Source organism: Camellia sinensis, chromosome 10 (genome assembly GCF_055761805.1).
Source record: "Camellia sinensis isolate YWXY chromosome 10, ASM5576180v1, whole genome shotgun sequence".
Taxonomy (NCBI): Eukaryota; Viridiplantae; Streptophyta; class Magnoliopsida; order Ericales; family Theaceae; genus Camellia; species Camellia sinensis.
In genome coordinates this window covers 23,510,774-23,530,119 of record NC_138970.1, presented here as the reverse complement: position 1 = coordinate 23,530,119, position 19,346 = coordinate 23,510,774, and the positions used below count along the sequence as shown (strand labels likewise).

General features: G+C 35.9%; 1 protein-coding gene across 1 annotated transcript; it reads left to right on the top strand.

Annotated features, from left to right (window-relative positions):
• Positions 1 to 3,006: 3,006 nt before the first annotated feature.
• On the top strand, positions 3,007 to 19,188 carry LOC114257047 (protein NRT1/ PTR FAMILY 3.1). The gene is made up of 5 exons (XM_028196765.2): positions 3,007 to 3,196; positions 4,531 to 4,748; positions 5,785 to 6,344; positions 7,049 to 7,692; positions 18,845 to 19,188. Exons 1-5 carry the CDS (start codon positions 3,091 to 3,093, stop codon positions 19,123 to 19,125), a joined length of 1,809 nt encoding a protein of 602 aa, XP_028052566.2. The 5' UTR covers positions 3,007 to 3,090; the 3' UTR covers positions 19,126 to 19,188.
• The last annotated feature ends 158 nt before the right edge of the window (positions 19,189 to 19,346 follow it).

Below are 19,346 nucleotides of genomic sequence, written 5' to 3'. Positions count from 1 at the left end.
TAAGTCAATACCAAAATATATCAGATGAAATACACAGTGGAATAAAATAAAAAGGGTACCCAAATATTTATTTCATTAAAACATATATTGGAGTTTTTTATTGTATACAATAACAAAGCCAAGCTATATTACAATGTGCTCAGTGTCTAACCAAGCCCTAGTCCAGCTATACCAACGTACGGACAAGGGAACAAGTCCCTCCTTAAGCATCATCATCTGAAAGTGGTTAACAACTATAAACACATGGCAGAGTGAGAGATATTATACTAAGAGCATAAGAGTATAAAAATCACCATGAATAATTATTTGGGCTAAACAGAGATTTGTTTGGTAACAGAAATACATAAATCATTTTAAATAACAGAAGTATAACACAAAAATCATATAAACAAATAATCATAACCACGATACAGAAGATGACAAAATTGAACAAGTATATGGACTCAAGAGATGACTCATACGAATTCTAGAGGTGACTCATACGAATTCTAGAGGTGACTCCTACCATAGTATAACATTTAATTCCGTACAGTACTTTACTCCACACCAGAAATCAGAGGGCCATTGAATCCATGGCAACAGAGAGTCACATATAGTGATAATTCAGAGGGCTAATGGATATTAAAGTCTCCCAAGGCATGGAACCCCGTTGTGGTACTTACAAAACAATTATTCAAAAGATATTTAGTAACAATTATATTAATGGATTTTTCTTTTTAAACAAATAGGTTTCATTTAACAAATAATATATTTTTAAACTAATATGATTTGTAAAATTGATTTACATAAAACAGTTTATAATAACTTAAATATAATAAAACTCACCTCAAAATTAATAGTATACTCTCACTTCTAATTTCAACCCACTCTCCCATATACTTCTCATTTGCTATTCTTGAAAAGGCCTAAGGCCTCATTTTGGAACATGCTAATTTAATAATTTTTTGACTATTTGGCTATAATATAAGTTAAAAAAAACTAGTATGTTTGGGATGATTTTTTAACTTTTTACTAAAAGATATGCAAAAAGTAAAGAGAAGAGAAAAATTTTGACTTTTTAATATAAATTATTGACTTTTTAATTTTTTTTTAATAATTTTTTAACTAAATAGAATGGTTCCCAAATGAGGCTTTAGTATGTAGCTCTATACTGCACAATTCAATATTGTGCAACCATGCGGTGAAGCCACATGGCACACCAAACAATCTACGTCTCCTTCAAATGCAACAAATGCATTGCACAAGTTCCCCAAAAAATTGCACACTCTCTCCTAATTACACTTGGCCCAGAATAAATATATAATTACATTATAACTTTTGATAAAACATAATAATTCCTAATTTCAAGTTATATTTTAGTGCATATAATCATAAAAGTATAAATGATTTTTCAAGTGTCTATTTAACTAATAGTTTTGATTGAGACCCCTAGTCTCCAATCACCCCCACCACCCCCATACACATGTGGAGGTTGGTCATTGGATCAAAAAAAAAAAAAAAAAAAAAAAAGGGCCAATCACAGCCTACTGGGCCCTGGGGTCAGGGCATTTTCCTTTAACTAATTTAACTTAAGGTATTTCAAAATAGATTATCATATAATTTTCATAAAACTATTATTTGGGTTGTTATAATTTCTATATAAAAAAATAGATCTATTCTCTTTGCTTGAAGATTCTAACTTTATTATCAGAATGTCTTCGACTGGCAACCTCGATTGAATGGTGTCAACCATGTTTATTTCTACAGATCTATAAGGTAAAATTCATCTCCTCATTGACTCTCATCTATCCAAGATGATTCTTCAAGTCTCACAAGATCTTATGTTTGGCCCACGCATAAATGCAATTTACTGTGTGGTGTTGGACCAGTCTATCTACATTTTCATTTATGGGATTTGAAAAAAACAAAAACAAAAAAACAAAAAAAAGTCCTAGGTACTGAAACGAGGAATGACAAAATTATGCTTGTCTTTTAATAGATATAAATATATATTGTTGTATTTATTTTATTTTGAGAAAATTAAATAACATAATCATCATGTTTATCGAAATCTCTTATTTTTTTGATTTTTTTTATTGTTTTGGATTCAATGAGAGAGGAATAGAGAAGGAAAGTTACACTTCTAATGATAATATCGAACTCATTCATCAAATTTAGTAAAAAAACATCTCTTATTTTTCACTAATTGTGATCTCATTTTTAGTGCACAATATACTATGCGCACTGCCAACGAATGATGCGATTGTAGTGCCTATCCTAAATATAACGTCCACATGGAGAAATTTGTACTTTTACTTTAAAACTAGTTTGAAAATGAATAGGGAAAAAAAAACAATTTAAGTTCTAAGATATAGTTACCTACCTCCCTCGTATTCTTCTCATCTAAAGTATTGTTTTATACACTACCAAATGAATACAAAATATAATTTACATTACCAGCTCATAAAAATATGGAGGAGGATTCCTCTAATCCAAAATTTAGATTGGAGGAGATTGTTTAGGCTCACGGGGGTCTACCACAGGTTCTGTTTTGATTATTCGAACCGTTCATTTTGTCGGGCACTTTGTGTTTTTCATTCATAAAAAAAATTAGATCGATCCAATAATTACAACTTGTTAAATTTATTATTTGTCGTCAAAAAATATATGGTTCAATTTTTTAAAACACAATTTGTGAAAAAAATATAAGAAATTGAACAAGTTGCAGTTATCGGATTGACCAAATTTTTGTTATGAATAAAATACACGAAGTGCGTAACAAAATAAATTGTTCAAATTATTTAGATGGGATTCGTAATAGATCACACGGCCCTAAACAATTCCCTAGGAATCCCCCTCCTAAAAATACAAACTCATGCAACTTGAAAGCAAATAAATGATAGGTTTATAATGTACTAATTAATATTATATTTTACATGGAACCACTCCCTAATGGAAGACAATCTTAAAACATTGCAAAACAATCTAATTAAGTCAATTCCATCCCACACCAGCTCTCTTATTTTATCAAAAAATTGTCTATGATCTTCTTTTCCCATGGATCATAATCATATATGACCGTTCGGCGTTTCACCAGTGTTTGAGAAGAAGATGGATGCAGAGAAAAATATGATAGAGAATGGAGAGACAGAAAGGAAAGAGATTAAGAAGAAGAAGAGGGAGGTTGGAGGGATTAAACCAATTCCATTCATCCTTGGTAAGTATTGTTTTCATTTTTATTTTCATTTTGTTGCTCTCAACTTGTTTTTGTTAATTTCTCTCTAGCAAAATACAACATAAGTCTGTTATTTTTCTCAATTGTAATTAGTTTACAGTATAAGTTAAGCGATAAATTTTTTTTCCTTAATTTTTATTACCTTGATATACTTATTTTAAGTTAATACAACCAAAAAAAAAAAAAAATGATAAAAAAAAAAGTGAGAAAAGTTTGTTTTTGTCACTCTCTTTTTTTTTTTTTGGTTTTTTTTGGGTTTTTTGTTGTTGTTGTTGTTGTTGTTTAATCTGCAAAAAGAGACAATTTTATTAATGAGCTTGTTTTTGTTATCTTAAATCACGTCTCTATTAGATGATTTATTTCTCTAACTCTAATTCTGTAGTAGAGAAGAAGTTTGGATGGAAAAAAGCACAGTGAGACAAAAAATCCTCGAACAAGCTCAGTGTTTGACTTGAAAATTTTAATACAAAATCAGAAGTTTCCCGTTACTCAACCCAAATGAGTATTTTTTAGAACTTCAGAGAGTAATCCAGAGGAGTATAGTTGGAGTGCGTTGTCTAGGTCTGTGGGGACAATTATAGGTTTTATTTACGATTCAAATAGTTCCTTTTCTTGAGCACATAATGTATATTATTCATATAAGGCCAAGTTTGGCTACTCAAAATAAGTACACACTTTTTATCTTTTTATCTTTTTTCCATCACATCACCTCTCTACTTTTCTGCACATCTTTTCGTAAAAAGACAAAAAGTACACTTATTTAGGTCATCCCAAATAACCCCTAAAAAAAAATAGGTCTATCCAATAATTATAATCTATTAAATCGCATTTGTCATAAAAATCATGAATAGTCTATTTTTATAAATATGTTGTCCATTTTTTTTAGCAATAAACCCAATAAATTGAATAGCTTGTGATTATTAAATGAATGTAATTCTTTTTATGATTGATATACATGAAGTGTTTGAGAAAATTAACAGTTCTAATCATTGAAATGCGGCTTGTGATGAGTACCACAAGTCTGAAGTTTTCCAATCAGGATTATGGACCAGAAGGAACCCACCTCCTAATTCTACTATGAACACAAAAATCAAACAATAATATTATAAATTCAGGCTTAACTACTTAGAAATTACTCATAATTAATTCAAATTTACTATATACATAGATTTCACAATACACAAATTCAATCCCAACCACACATCTTCATTCGGAGTACATAAGTTTAGGTTCATAGACTTATTGAAAATCAAATATATAGAAGAAAAAAACACATAAATAGGATCCATTTGTGTATTTAATTGAGGATTTTGCAGGGAATGAAATAAGTGAGAGATTTGCGACGACTGGGTTCCAAACCAACATGATATCATACCTAACTCAAAAGCTGAACTTGCCACTGGTGCAGGCTTCCAACACCCTCACCAATTTTAATGGCACGGCCGGTTTCACTCCGTTGATCGGTGGACTCATTGCCGACGCTTTTGTCGGTAGATATTGGACCATAATCCTCGGTTCCTCTATCTATACTTTGGTATCTTCTTCCCCCATTCTTTTTTATAATACGTGTCAAATTGAGCATAGTATTTTATCATTTAAATTTGAATTTTGAATGTGTTTTTAGGGACCAGTTCATGTGGAGTTCAAATAATTTGATTTTTGTTTTTCGTTTTTTGTTTTTCTATAGTGTATATAAATCTTATCGAGCTAAATTATAAGTTGTTTGAGAATGACTTGAAAATTTAATGAAATCTAAAATGTGTTTAAATTTAGCTAGCATACATATTGAATTGATTAACAAGCCGAAATGACTTTAAGTTGAGTAGTTTTATTCGCTTAATTGGAATAATAAATAAAAATAGTTCCATTAATTTTATTACAATGTTAGCTCTTTTTTCTCTGTTATTTATTTATTTATTGGGTATTGTTATTATTATTATTATTATTTTATTTATGTGTATTTATAATTTTTATGCTTTATTCTCAATATGGAGAGAGAAGGAAATAGGTTGGACTTGATAGACTGAATTGCAATATTCTTGATAGGGTTAATTATATTTTTAGCTTCCAAAGTATGTAATTTATGTCAATTTGATTCTCAATATATAAAAGTTATTTCAATATGATCTAACTTTTTCATTTTGATATGAAAACTCATTTGAAAAATTACACTTCAATTTTTAAAATATGTGATTTTTGTCATTAATGTGAAAAATCACATGTAAATGGCACTTTCAATATCAAAACATGTAATTGTCATTTTGATTTTCAAAATTACGGATTTACCCTTCACATTAACAACATCTAACTATATAGTTTGAATTGGGGTCCAAATTAAAATATTTTTTAGATATTCGAATTAAATTCACACAATATAAATATTGGAAACCAAAATAATACAAACCAACCTCATACATAAATTATACCGATCTCTTCTAATACCTCGGATAAATACAAATGGTTCCATTAATGTGTAAAAATTACACCATTCTTACTCGAAAGTTGTTAGCTCTTTAATTAGATTCAGCATCGGCGACAAAATTGAAACATTTTTTTTTTTTTTGGAACAGGGATTGGTGAGCATAATCATATCGGCAGTCCTACCAGGACTCCGCCCTCCGCCGTGCCCAACTCAAGTGGACTGCAAGGAAGCCTCAACCTTTCAGCTATCGATCCTCTATATTTCTCTCCTCCTCACATCTCTCGGATTAGGTGGCATCAGACCTTGTGTGATCACCTTTGCTGCTGATCAAATCGGCATGTCAAAGGCAGAAACAGAGTCTAGGAGCTGGAATTTCTTCAACTGGTACTATTTCTTCTTAGATTTAGCGACACTCATTGCTATAACATTCCTTGTTTATGTTCAAGACAATGTGAGTTGGGGTTGGGGTCTTGGAATTCCTACCATTTCCATGGCTTTGTCTATTGTGGTCTTCATTATTGGCTCTCGTTTTTATAAGAAAGAGAACCCAGAAGGGAGTCCTTTGGTTAGATTGGTTCAAGTGATTGTTGCTTCTGTGAGTAAGAGAAAAGAAGTTGTGCCAGAAGACTCAACTTTGTTGTACACAAATAAAAATCTTGATGCTTCTATTTCTTCCAATGGAAGGCTTCTACACACCAATGATTTCAAGTGAGTTGGTACTTTTCCGAAATTTTTTTGTGTGATTTTTTTTCGCATCTCTATCATGTTTTTAGTTATCGAGCTAATCCAACAACTTTTTTTAAATACCTTTTCTTTTACATTTATAGAAAAATCACAGCATGTTCTCTTACATAGTTGGGGTGGCAACAAAAAGGTGTAGCTCGCCTCATGAAAGAGGGGCATGTATCCGACTCTATGATTAATTTTGGTGCACTTAAACTTTCTCATACCGTTGTACCTAGTAGGCAAACAAAAATGAAAACCACATATATTATTGACCGGTTCTTGGTAAGTGTTGGTTCATAGGTAATTCACAAACTAATACGGTTGATTTACATCTGATATGCCCAAATCCTAGTAAGTGTTGGTTAATAGCTAATTCATGAGCTGATATGGTTAGCTTACAATTGAGACAACCAATTCAGCTATGAAAAAACCTTTTTGTTTTGTGGCTAATGATTTTAAATTATTCGTGACTGATTAGAGCACTCAATTTTTTATATGTATCACTCAATATTTTAAGTGCACTAAAACCAACCATAGAATATGATATGATACTTCAGATACTTCACATGAAGTAATTCTCACATTTTTATAGGTCCCATTGGTTTATACTAAACAACCACATTCAAACAAACCATACGTCTGATTACTTGAACTTCTTTTGTGCACTGTGCTCCTCATATTTGAAGGTGGCTTGACAAAGCTGCGGTAGTAACAGACTCAGATCAAACACACTCACCAAATCAATGGAGGCTATCCACAGTCCACCGAGTCGAAGAGCTCAAATCCATCGTCCGAATGTTACCCATCTGGGCATCCGGAATATTACAAATTGCTGCATATTCCCATCAAGAAAGTTTTAGCATTCAACAAGGTCGAACAATGGATCGTCACCTCACCCACTCAAACTCGTTCCAAATCCCTCCTGCAACCATGCAAGTCTTCGATGTTTTCACAGTGCTCATTGGCCTTCTGTTATACGAGCGACTATTCGTGCCCTTCGCTCGTCGTTTCACTAGAAACCCTACAGGCATCACATGCCTGCAGAGAATCGGTATAGGCTACACGATTTGCATTTTGGGTACTGTTGTTGCGGCTTTGGTAGAGATTAAGAGGAAATCAGTGGCTGCATATTATAATTTGCTTGATAAACCGGTTGCGACTATACCTATAAGTGTGTTTTGGTTGGTTCCTCAGTATTCGCTTCATGGAATAGCTTTGGTTTTCTTCAATGTTGGGAAGTTGGAGTTTTTTTACGATCAGTCGCCAGAGAGCATGAGAAGCACGGCGGCATCTTTCTACTGGATAGCAATTGCACTTGGGAATTACGCAGGTATCTTGATCATAAATTTGAGTAGAAATTTTAAAAAATAAAAAATATACATATGAACAAAATAAAAATTAATGCTCTTTTTTTTTTTCAAATCACTTTTTAAATTCATTATTTAAACGCAATCTTGGGAGTTGTTTGGGGTGTTCGAAATAAGTGTACTTTTTATCTTTTTAGACTAAAAAATTGAGGAAAAAAATATGGATGTTTGGGTTAACTTTTTAACTTTTTTTTGAAAAAATGTGTATTAAAAAATTATATAAATAAGTGTATAGAGGAATAAAGTGATGGAATAGGCCGTACGGTTGGAAGCTAAAAGCGTAAAGGGCAGCGCGGCAAAGGGCAATGTAGGAGATTGATTCTCTACTTTTCGGGCATAAATTGGTCGGTTCTGTTCGGTCCATGGGAACCTACCATGAGTCCCGTTTTACTAATCAAAACCATTCAATGTGTAGAACTCGTCAAGTACTATATGCTTGTAAAAAATCACGTTGATTGGATATTGATAGCTATCTGATCGTGTTAGTTTTTTTTGTTAACTGTTAACTATAACACCATCCATTTTTATACAAAACTGATTTGATCATATATTTAGTGATATCCGATAAGCGTGATTTTTTACAGGAATATAGTACTATACGAGTTTTACTTATTGAACGGTTCAATTATCAAAACGGGACCCATGGTGAGCCCCCACGAGCCTAGCTCTACCATCCAATTTAGTGAATATTTTATTATAATTTTTTTTTTCCTCGGTCACTGACTTCACCATCTCGTCAATGCCAATCCATGAGTTTATTTTTTGATTTGTATTAATATGTGTATATTATTTTTTTAATATTTTTTTTGGTAAATAGTATTAACTTTTTAACTTTTTAAGTAATTTTTTATCTTTTTAGATTTTTCAAGAATTGCCAAACTCGGCCTTATTAATAAAGTTTTTTCTTAGCAAAAGGCTTATGTTCAGTCTTATTATCCATTAAAATGTGTTGTTTGAATTCACGAAGCCCACCATCATTTTATTTCGAAGATTCATTTTGTATATCTTTTAATTTGTCATTATTCATTAAAAAAATTAAATCGATTCGATAATTGTAATTATATATATTAAACCACATTTGTTTAAAAAAAAATAAAATTAGATGACATGTATACTTTGAGAACATAGTACATAATAAAAATAATAAAATCATTATATTACGATTATGGGATTGATTTGAATTATTTTTGTTTATAAATTAAACATCTACACACAAAACTAAAACATAAATGAAAGGGCTCATTGACGAGGAATTTATGAGGATCCCACAGCCTAAACAACACCGTTTGATCAATAACTAGTGTTAGGTCCCTATGTTGTCAAATCCGGAGACAAAACCTTGTGTTGATTCAAAAGTATTTTTTTGTACTGTCCGCTCGAGCGGAGACTTTTGAGCTCGAGCGTAGATTAGCAGGTCTTAGTATTTTGACAGGGCAAGCACAGATACTGGTGGGTGTGATTTTACGCTCGAGCGGATTATCATACGCTCGAGCGCATCTCAGCTTATTCACACGCCGTTTTTGGTCAGTCCGCTCGAGCGGGCTGTGGTGAGCTCGAGCGGAGATCGCGGATCCAGATTTCTATTTAAAGCTGTTAAGGGTGTTTTTGTGAAGGACGTTTTCCTAGATCTGATCTAAACAAACTAGGGTTGTGTTCAAAGTTTTCTTTGGAGATTTTTGATAGTTTTCCTTGATGTTCTTGAGAGAGTTCTGAACTTATGCATTGAGATTCATACATCAAGGAGGTTGCTTCTTAAGGTAGAAGAAAGTTCTCTTCGGTGGATTCCGAAGATTAAAGCGTAGAATTCAAAAGGCGTTTGATTCTACGTAGTCGTTAATTCGACAAGTGGAGTTGTGGTGTGGAATCAACTTCAGGATCAATTCCGTGACGAAGGTGTGGTGAAAAGAGTTACAGAAGATTCAGAGACAAATTGACTGGGTTGGGTAATTTGTATTGTATCTTTGTAATCTTTTTGTTCTTCAGTAGTGGATTGATAGTGGCGTTTTGCCCGTGGTTTTTGATTACAATTGAAGGTTCTTCAATTGTGGTTTTTTCCACGTAAAAAATCGTTTGTGTCGATTTATTGTTTATTCTCAAAAACAAACAAACTAAAATCACTCTCGTAAGTGTTTGATGATTTTAGGTTGAGAGTTTTTGAATATTGGGTTTTGGAATAAGTTAATCTTGATCTAATCACATATCACGTAGGATTTTCAATTGGTATCAGAGCTTTTGAACCAGAAGGTTGGCAAGCCATTGAAGAAGATACAGAAAGTGCAGATAATCCGGGCAATCTGAGAGCCCTAATCATTATTCGTGGAGCAATCTCTCCTGAAGAACAGCAACGGGTTGTTCATTGCACAAAGGCTAAAGAGGCATGGGAAATTCTGAGCCAATTCCACGAAAGAGGAATTTCGCCTTCACTACCATCCAGCAACCTTCCTGTCTTAGTTGCTAGACTGGATGAGGTCAAGGAGAATGAAGAGCAAAAAGAGGATGATGAAACATCTGAGGATAATGATGAGATCAATGGCGATGAACTACAACAAGCCTACGAAAAGCTGTACGAGGAATCTTTGAATTTGTCCAAACTCAACGACAAACTCTCCCTCAAGCTCAAGACATGTGAGAGTGAGAATGTCAGGCTGAAAGAAGAACTTGTAGCAGCAAAGCAGAATATCGTCAAGATCTCGAGTGACAGGCAAGACTTATGTGGTAAATTACTATCCTGTGAAACTGAAAGGAATGAACTTCTGAGGGTGTATTCCACATATGAAGAAAAGCTTAAAAGTCTTGAGCTGTCACAAGCCAGATTGGAAGAGATAGTCGGTCAAAAGGATGAAGAGCTTCGGGTTGCTAGAGCCACTATTGCCATGTGGAACAAAGGTTCCAAATCTTTAGAAGACATCCTCGGGTCTCAACAAATGGGTTGCGACAAAAGCGGGTTAGGCTATGGTGCAACAGCTCACAAGGGTCAGGCCTCTACTTCACATGACAAGAAGATTCAAGCAAAGGGAAAATTGAAGGTAGACCAGACTGATCTCTCTCTCCGTCTACCTAAAGCTGGTAAAATCAACAAAAAGGAGGTAAAACCGGTTTTTATTTGTCATCACTGTGGTAGGTATGGCCACATTCGTCCTTACTGTTTTGAACTGTTTGGTAAGGTGTCTCAAAAGGGTAGAAATTCTAATACTTTTTGGGTTAGGAGACAACCTTACATGTCTAGGCTGAACACCAAGACTAAAAAGATTTGGATTAGAAAAAAGGATTTGACTTGTTTTGTTGCTCACACTGCTCTAAAAGCACGTGATTCACACATGTGGTATCTTGATAGTGGGTGTTCTCGTCATATGTCTGGTAACAAATCCTACTTCACCTCCCTTGAAAAATATGAAGGAGGAATTGTTACGTTTGGAGATGGCGGCACTTCGAGAGTCATTGGTAAGGGCTCTATCAGTGTTACTGGTCTTCCCAAGCTAGATAATGTTCTACTAGTTGATGGTCTTAAAGCAAATCTTTTAAGCATTAGTCAAATGTGTGATTCCCATCATGAAGTATTGTTTTCAAAAAATAAATGTGAAATTTTGGATAAAAAGGGAAATACTGTCTTACATGGGGTTCGCACATCTGATAACTGCTATGGGATTGTTACTACTAATGATCTCACTTGTCACTCTGCCATCATTAGTAACATTGATTTGTGGCATCAAAGATTAGGTCACATGAATTTCAATGACCTAACTAAGATAGCCAACAAAGAGCTTGTGAGGGGAATACCTAAACTAGGTAAGAATTTGAGCCATGTGTGTGGACCATGTCAGCTTGGCAAGCAAACCCGTGCTCCTCATAAAAAGGTGAACAGCTTTACAACCAAACGTCCTCTTGAATTGGTTCACATGGATTTAATGGGTCCTACTCGCACTGAAAGCATCGGAGGTAAAAGATACATTTTTTTAACTGTTGATGATTTTACTCGATTTTCGTGGGTAAATTTTTTAAGGGAAAAATCTGATACGTTTGATGCTTTCCAGGCCTTAGTCCCTAAAATCCAAAATGAACAGGGTGTTTCCATTGGGCGTATCATAAGAATCCGAACTGATCATGGTCGTGAATTTGAAAATAGTTCGTTTTCGGATTTTTGTGATATGCATGGAATCAAGCATGAATTTTCAGCTCCTATTACTCCACAACAAAATGGAGTTGTTGAGAGGAAGAACAGGGTTGTTCAAGAAATGGCTAGGGTCATGCTCCTTAGTAAGAAACTTCCTCCTAAGTTTTGGGCTGAAGCCTTAAATACTGCTGTTTATGTCATAAATCGCGTGTATCTAAGGCCCGGCACTTTACAAACTCCATATGAATTGTGGAAGGGTTTGAAACCTAATGTAAAATACTTCAAAACTTTTGGGAGTAAGTGTTACATCTTCAAAGATAGAGAGCCTTTGGGCAAATTTGACTCCCGAAGTGATGAAGGTATTTTTCTAGGGTATTCAACCACTAGTAAAGCTTTTAGAGTCTATAACCTGCGAACTTCATCTTTAATGGAATCTATCAATGTGGTTATAGATGACACAGGTGCACCTACTCCAGCAACAAATGAGGATGATAATGATGAGTCTCCAATCTTGGACACGGAATCACAAAATCAAGGAGAAGGTGCGGACCCATCACAAGAAATGGTTACAGAACCATCTTCATAGGTAAGGTCAAGCCCAAAGAGTGCTCCAAGGGACATCACTCCTGTTGCCCCTGTCACCGCAAGTCCTGAGCTTAAACCATCAGCTAGGGTGAAACTGAATCATCCAGCTCAACAGGTGATTGGAAGTGTCTCGGATCGAATGAAAACCCGAAGACAGATTCGGGATGAGGTATCACATATGTGTTATGTTTCATTAATTGAACCTAAGAATTTTAAAGAAGCCTTGCTAGATGATAGTTGGGTCAATGCTATGCATGAAGAATTAGGTCAATTTAAACGTAACAAAGTTTGGACTCTAGTTCCCAGACCTAGAGACATGAATGTGATAGGTACCAAGTGGATCTTTAAAAATAAATCTGATGAGAATGGTACAGTTGTTAGGAACAAAGCTAGGTTGGTTGCTCAAGGCTACACACAAGTAGAGGGTGTTGACTATGATGAGACGTTTGCCCCAGTTGCACGTCTCGAATCTATTCGTATTTTGCTTGGTGTTGCATGTTTTCTTGGCTTTAAATTGTTTCAAATGGATGTGAAAAGTGCCTTTTTGAATGGGTACTTGAGAGAAGAGGCATATGTTGAGCAACCAAAAGGGTTTGAGGACCCTAAATGTCCTAATCATGTCTACAAGTTAGACAAGGCTTTGTATGGATTGAAACAAGCCCCTCGAGCTTGGTATGATAGACTTACTACATTTTTTCTTGACAATGAGTTTCAAAGGGGTAGTGTGGATAAGACTTTATTTGTGAAACATACTAAGTCTCATATTCTTGTTGCTCAGATTTATGTTGATGATATTGTGTTTGGATCCACTGCTGAACATCTTGTGAAATATTTTTCGGATTGCATGACACATGAGTTTGAGATGAGCATGATGAGAGAGTTGTCTTATTTTTTGGGTCTTCAAATTAAACAGTCTCCTACGGGTATATTTGTATCTCAGTCTAAGTATGCGAAAAATCTTGTGTCTAAGTTTGGTCTTGAGTCTGCCAAACCTGCACGCACTCCCATGAGCACCAGTCTTCACCTCTCCAAAGATTCCTCTGGTATTGATGTTGATCCTACCCTTTATAGGAGTATGATAGGGAGTCTTTTGTATCTCACAGCCAGTCGTCCTGATATTTCTTTCAGTGTCGGTGTTTGTGCTCGTTACCAAGCCAGTCCTAAAGAGTCGCACCTTCTTGCGGTAAAACGCATCATCAAGTATGTTAATGGGACCTTGGGGTATGGGGTTTGGTTTTCCACTGATACTACAGCCGAAATTACTGGTTTTTCAGATGCCGACTGGGCAGGGTGTGCTGATGATAGGAAAAGTACCTCCGGGGGGTGTTTTTACCTTGGGAATAATTTGGTTTCTTGGCATAGTAAAAAGCAGAATGCCATCTCTCTTTCCACTGCTGAGGCTGAGTACATTGCTGCAGGGAGTTGTTGTGCACAAATGTTGTGGATGAAGCAAATGCTTCATGATTATGGAATAGAACTGAATACCCTCACTCTTTTTTGTGATAACACAAGTGCCATAAACATTTCAAAAAATCCAGTCCAACACTCTCGCACCAAACATATTGACATCCGTCATCATTTTATTCGAGAGTTAGTGGATGAAGGCATTGTTGTTTTGGAACATATCCCTACTGAGCATCAAAAAGCTGATATTTTTACAAAACCCCTTGATCTTCTTCGATTTGAGTTTCTTAGAAAGACCTTAGGTGTAATGCTCAGTAACTAGATTGGTTCCTGTGGTCGTGAGGTGAGTGTGAGTGGCTGACTTACTATTCTTAGATGTGTTAATCTCATTGTGATTGAGTCCTGGTATCTTTTGCTTCAAAATATTAAATGAACACTGCTCATGTTTCTTACAAGATTTGTTTCACATCTTAGTTCATAGCTCATGCTGAATGCCCATACTCATTTACTTCGTGATCTCATTCTGTACACATTCTTGAGCTAAACTGTTGCAGGGGTTTCCGCATAAGTGATCAAAGTTCTCTATGGACCACTGACAGTGTTTCTTGTACTTTTACGGAGAAATTGACCCATACTAGTACATCATGGGTGATGTTAAGTCTCTTAACCATCTACCGCCTTAGTTCACTTCCATGGTTTCTCCCTCAGTACATGATCTCCGGGCATTAAGAAAAGGCTACCTCAGAGGCACCAACCAGGCCATCATTTTGACTTCATTCTTCTCTGGTTGGAATCCATACTCTTGAGCGTGCATGCCACCAGTGAGTGCAACCCAAAAAAAAAAAAAAAAAAAAAAAAAATCTGAGGGGGAGCTTCCACATTTACTTAACAAATACCCCGTGATTCCTAGTGGTTTGACTTTTCTCTGTGATAGTTAGTTACTCGTGTCGGAGGTCCAGCCATCCGATCACTACTAGGATTAACTCTAGCTTTGTGGCTCTCAAGGATTGCACACACACACATTTTTACATGAGCTCTCATGTGTGTTTTTGAGTTATGCATTCTCATGATGCGTGTGGCTTTGATTTCATACTATCTGTGTTGTTCATGAGCTGGTGTTTCATCTCTTTTCTCAAAATTGGCAGGACTCATCATTTGATGGATTTTCTTGTCTTTGTGGTTTAGTCTCACTTGCTCTCCTTGCTTGTTACAGGACTTTCTAGGTGTGTTTTGTTATTTCAAAAAAAAAAAAAAAAGGGGGTTCTTTCCGCTCGAGCGGAATGTTTTACGCTCGAGCGTGTTTTTCACTCTTGCAGCAGTTTGTTCGTGTTTTGGCAGTTCTGAGAGATGGTTTTTTTAGCTCGAGCGTCCCTTTGCACGCTCGCGCGGGAGTCTGCTTGCTTTGTTGTACGCTCGAGCGGTAATTAGTACGCTCGAGCGGACCAGTTTCATACTTAACTCCCTCTCTCGCCTTTTCAAGTTTGTTTTTTTTTCCCTGTTTCTTTTTCTCGATCTAGGGTTTGTTTTGTGGCTGCATTGTGGTCGTTTTTCCCTCACATCCATCATCCTACCCACCGATTTGCTCCTTGGTAAGTTTTACCCTCTTTTATTTTCGTTGTTTTTTGTTTTATTTGGTTCTAGTGGTTGTTGGGTTTGTGCTTTTGTGGGTTTTGTGTGTCGTTTGTGATCCTCTCTCTCCCACATTTTTTTCCTCGTCCTCTTGTCTATTTTTTTATGGGTGTTTTCTTTATTGTGTCTGTGGTATTCGGGTTTATCTGTGTTTCTGCTGTCTTGTCGCTGTATGGGCTGCTTTCATGTTTGTTTATCTCTGTTGAGGTCACTGTGCGTGCGTATGGATCTGGTCTTGAATTCTTGGCATTGATTTTCTCATGATTCATACTTATACTTAGCAATTTCTCTCATATTGAGTGTATTAGTTATGAGTTCTTCAATACCATGCTCCTATTTGTTCATGCTTGATCTTTTTCATTGTATACTGAGGATTTCATGCCCTGTTTTTTAATTTGATTATTGAACTAATGATTTGTTTTGGTTTTGTTTTGGTATGGTTTGGGTTTTGGGTTTGTTGGTTTGTTGGGTGTAATAGTGTCTTCTTCGGTATGTCTGCTCCTGCTCCTAAACGCCGAAAGGCCACCGTTTCTCGCCCTACCTATAACCCTGATAGGTTTCAGTCGGCCACACAATCCAAGTTCTTCCACAAATCTTTTGTGACTCGCACAGTTCATTTAGAACGGAATGTTCAACCTGATACATTTGAGTCCATCCAAATTCGTCCATTGTTCGACCCTCTAGGTGGTGACCTTGTTTTATTGTTTTCTGGGCGTCAGAATCTCGATTGGGTTCGAGAATTCTATTGTAATATGGAGGGTATTCGGGATTATGAGCCATCTTTCACTACATGGGTTAGGTCAAAATCCATTTCTGTCACCCCTGCTTTGATTCGCCAACTCCTTCAGATTGAGCAAGTCTTTCCCCAATACTATCCTTTCCCTGTTCCTGATCGTCCTACTTGTAACTTTGATGATGTGGCTTTGGAACTGTGTGGTGTTGCCCGTCATTAGCCTAAAGGCGGTTTGATTAAACAGTTTGAACTTCTTCCGGAGTTCCGACTGCTTAATCTGATTGTCTGTGCCAACATCATTGTCACTACACACTCATCCGAGGTCAAACAAGACCAAGGATTCATTTTGTCTTGTATTGCCCGTCACCGGTCTTTTGATCTCGCCTCTCTTATTATCACCAAGATGATCAGTGCTCATGGGCATAAAAAGCTTGGCCTTCCTTACGGTTGCTTGATCAACCGACTTTTGTCTGACCTTGGGACCCCTATCCTAGAAGATGATGAGTTTGCCTCTCCTTCTCGCCCTTTTACCAAGAAAACTGTGTCTCAAAGTCGGGCTCATATTAAGGGGGAGTCATCCCGGGTTGGTCCTTCTGCAGGAGTTGCTGCTGGTCTTGCTGAAGAGGCCGAGTTTGATGCCACCGCAGCCGGTGATGATGCTGAGGCTCCTGTTCCACCTAGCTCTTTTCCTGATCAGCTTCGGCACTTTGAGGAGGCTATGACTCGGCGGTTAGACTTTCTTGATGCTCGTTTTGATGCCTTTGATCGTCGTCTTGGTCAACTGGAGCAAACTGCCGCTCACACTACTTCGCAGCTGGACCACATCATTTCCTTACTGACGCTTCAGCCGGCCCCTCCTCCACCTGGTGCTTGATTTCTTGCTTTCTTCATTCCCGGCCAAAAAGGGGGAGTGATATTGCTGGTCTTTTGATGGTTTTGATGGGTACAGTTGATTTTTTGATTACACAGCTTTTTATGATTCCATTTTTTGTTGGTACAGTTGTTCTCTGGTTATCCTTCCTTGGTACAGTTGGATTTTATATAGTTTTTTTCTTTTTTTTTCTGGTTATACTATGGATATATGTTTATGGATGGATATATGTTTATGGATGGATGGATACTGGTTGCTTATGCTTGGCTTAATGGTTATTTAATCCAGTTCCACCTGTTTTTGGTTGGTTTGTGTTTGGATGTTTTTTTTCAGGCTCATGGAACACGCGCCTAAGTGGATGAAGTTGAATGAATGAAGTCTTTTTCTAGTTGTGTGTTTGCGGGTTTTAAAAGATTGTTTTGTTTATTTGTTTTGAAATTGTTTTAGTGCGTGTGTGTGAGGAATAATGTTTAGAATGGTTTTGTCCGGGAATTGACAAAGGGGGAGATTGTTAGGTCCCTATGTTGTCAAATCCGGAGACAAAACCTTGTGTTGATTCAAAAGTATTTTTTTGTACTGTCCGCTCGAGCGGAGACTTTTGAGCTTGAGCGTAGATTAGCAGGTCTCAGTATTTTGACAGGGCAAGCACAGATACTGGTGGGTGTGATTTTACGCTCGAGCGGATTATCATACGCTCGAGCGCATCTCAGCTTATTCACACGCCGTTTTTGGTCAGTCCGCTCGAGCGGGCTGTGGTGAGCTCGAGCGGAGATCGCGGATCCAGATTTCTATTTAAAGCTGTTAAGGGTGTTTTTGTGAAGGACGTTTTCCTAGATCTGATCTAAACAAACTAGGGTTGTGTTCAAAGTTTTCTTTGGAGATTTTTGATAGTTTTCCTTGATGTTCTTGAGAGAGTTCTGAACTTATGCATTGAGATTCATACATCAAGGAGGTTGCTTCTTAAGGTAGAAGAAAGTTCTCTTCGGTGGATTCCGAAGATTAAAGCGTAGAATTCAAAAGGCGTTTGATTCTACGTAGTCGTTAATTCGACAAGTGGAGTTGTGGTGTGGAATCAACTTCAGGATCAATTCCGTGACGAAGGTGTGGTGAAAAGAGTTACAGAAGATTCAGAGACAAATTGACTGGGTTGGGTAATTTGTATTGTATCTTTGTAATCTTTTTGTTCTTCAGTAGTGGATTGATAGTGGCGTTTCGCCCGTGGTTTTTGATTACAATTGAAGGTTCTTCAATTGTGGTTTTTTCCACGTAAAAAATCGTTTGTGTCGATTTATTGTTTATTCTCAGAAACAAACAAACTAAAATCACTCTCGTAAGTGTTTGATGATTTTAGGTTGAGAGTTTTTGAATATTGGGTTTTGGAATAAGTTAATCTTGATCTAATCACATATCACGTAGGATTTTCAACTAGATTAGAATTTGTTTGGGAAGTGAGTTGACTTTTTAATTTTTTGATTATTTTAGTCTGGGGCTAAAAAGTCTCGTTTGAGAAGGTTTTTTTGACTTTTTAAATTTTTTGTGAGAGAAAGAAGGTAATAATTATGGGTTGAATATGATATTTTGTCTTATTAGATTAAAAAATCTATTTTATCTTTTTGTGATTAAAATAACCCCAAACTCACCCTAACCCATCTTCTCAAACAGAGGCGTAGAGAGAAATATATTATTAATTTTATCTTGATGTATTGTTTTATATCGATGTATTATCTTACTTTGAGTTAATTTATTTTATTTTATTTATTAAACTAAAAAATAAAATGACAGGTACATTGATAGTATCGTTGCTTCACGACTACACAAGCAAAAAGAGCAATTGGATACCAAATCGAAATCTCAATAGGGGCAAATTGGAATACTACTACTTGTTTGTGTCGGGACTACAAGTTATTAATCTCATTTATTATTTCATATGCACTATGTTCTATACTTACAAGGTCTTGGAAGAGGTTAGTGAAGAAGCTTGTGAAGATAGATATGCGGAATTGGCCAATATCTCATCTAGGCCTGTGGAGGAAGGTCATGGTAATGGAGAAACATTGATGTAACATAGAATTTTAAACAAAATAAAATCAAGACAATTATTAGGGTGTTTGTTACCGCTTAAATGACATTTTTATAACTTATTTAATTTTAGAGTTTATACCAAACTATTTAATTCAACAATTATAAACTAGAAAAAAAAAAAAAAAAACTAATTTGTTGCAAGACAGAACAAGGGTGGCTTTAACTTTTTCTTTATTATTATTAATTTTTAACTTACAAAAAG

Bases quoted from the DNA above. Each gene is read 5' to 3' on its own strand.
- LOC114257047 (XM_028196765.2), top strand. From the start codon at position 3,091: ATGGATGCAGAGAAAAATATGATAGAGAATGGAGAGACAGAAAGGAAA. The intron at 3,197-4,530 runs GTAAGTATTGTT...AGGATTTTGCAG, and splicing joins ACCAATTCCATTCATCCTTG to GGAATGAAATAAGTGAGAGA. The intron at 4,749-5,784 runs GTATCTTCTTCC...TTTTTGGAACAG, and splicing joins GTTCCTCTATCTATACTTTG to GGATTGGTGAGCATAATCAT.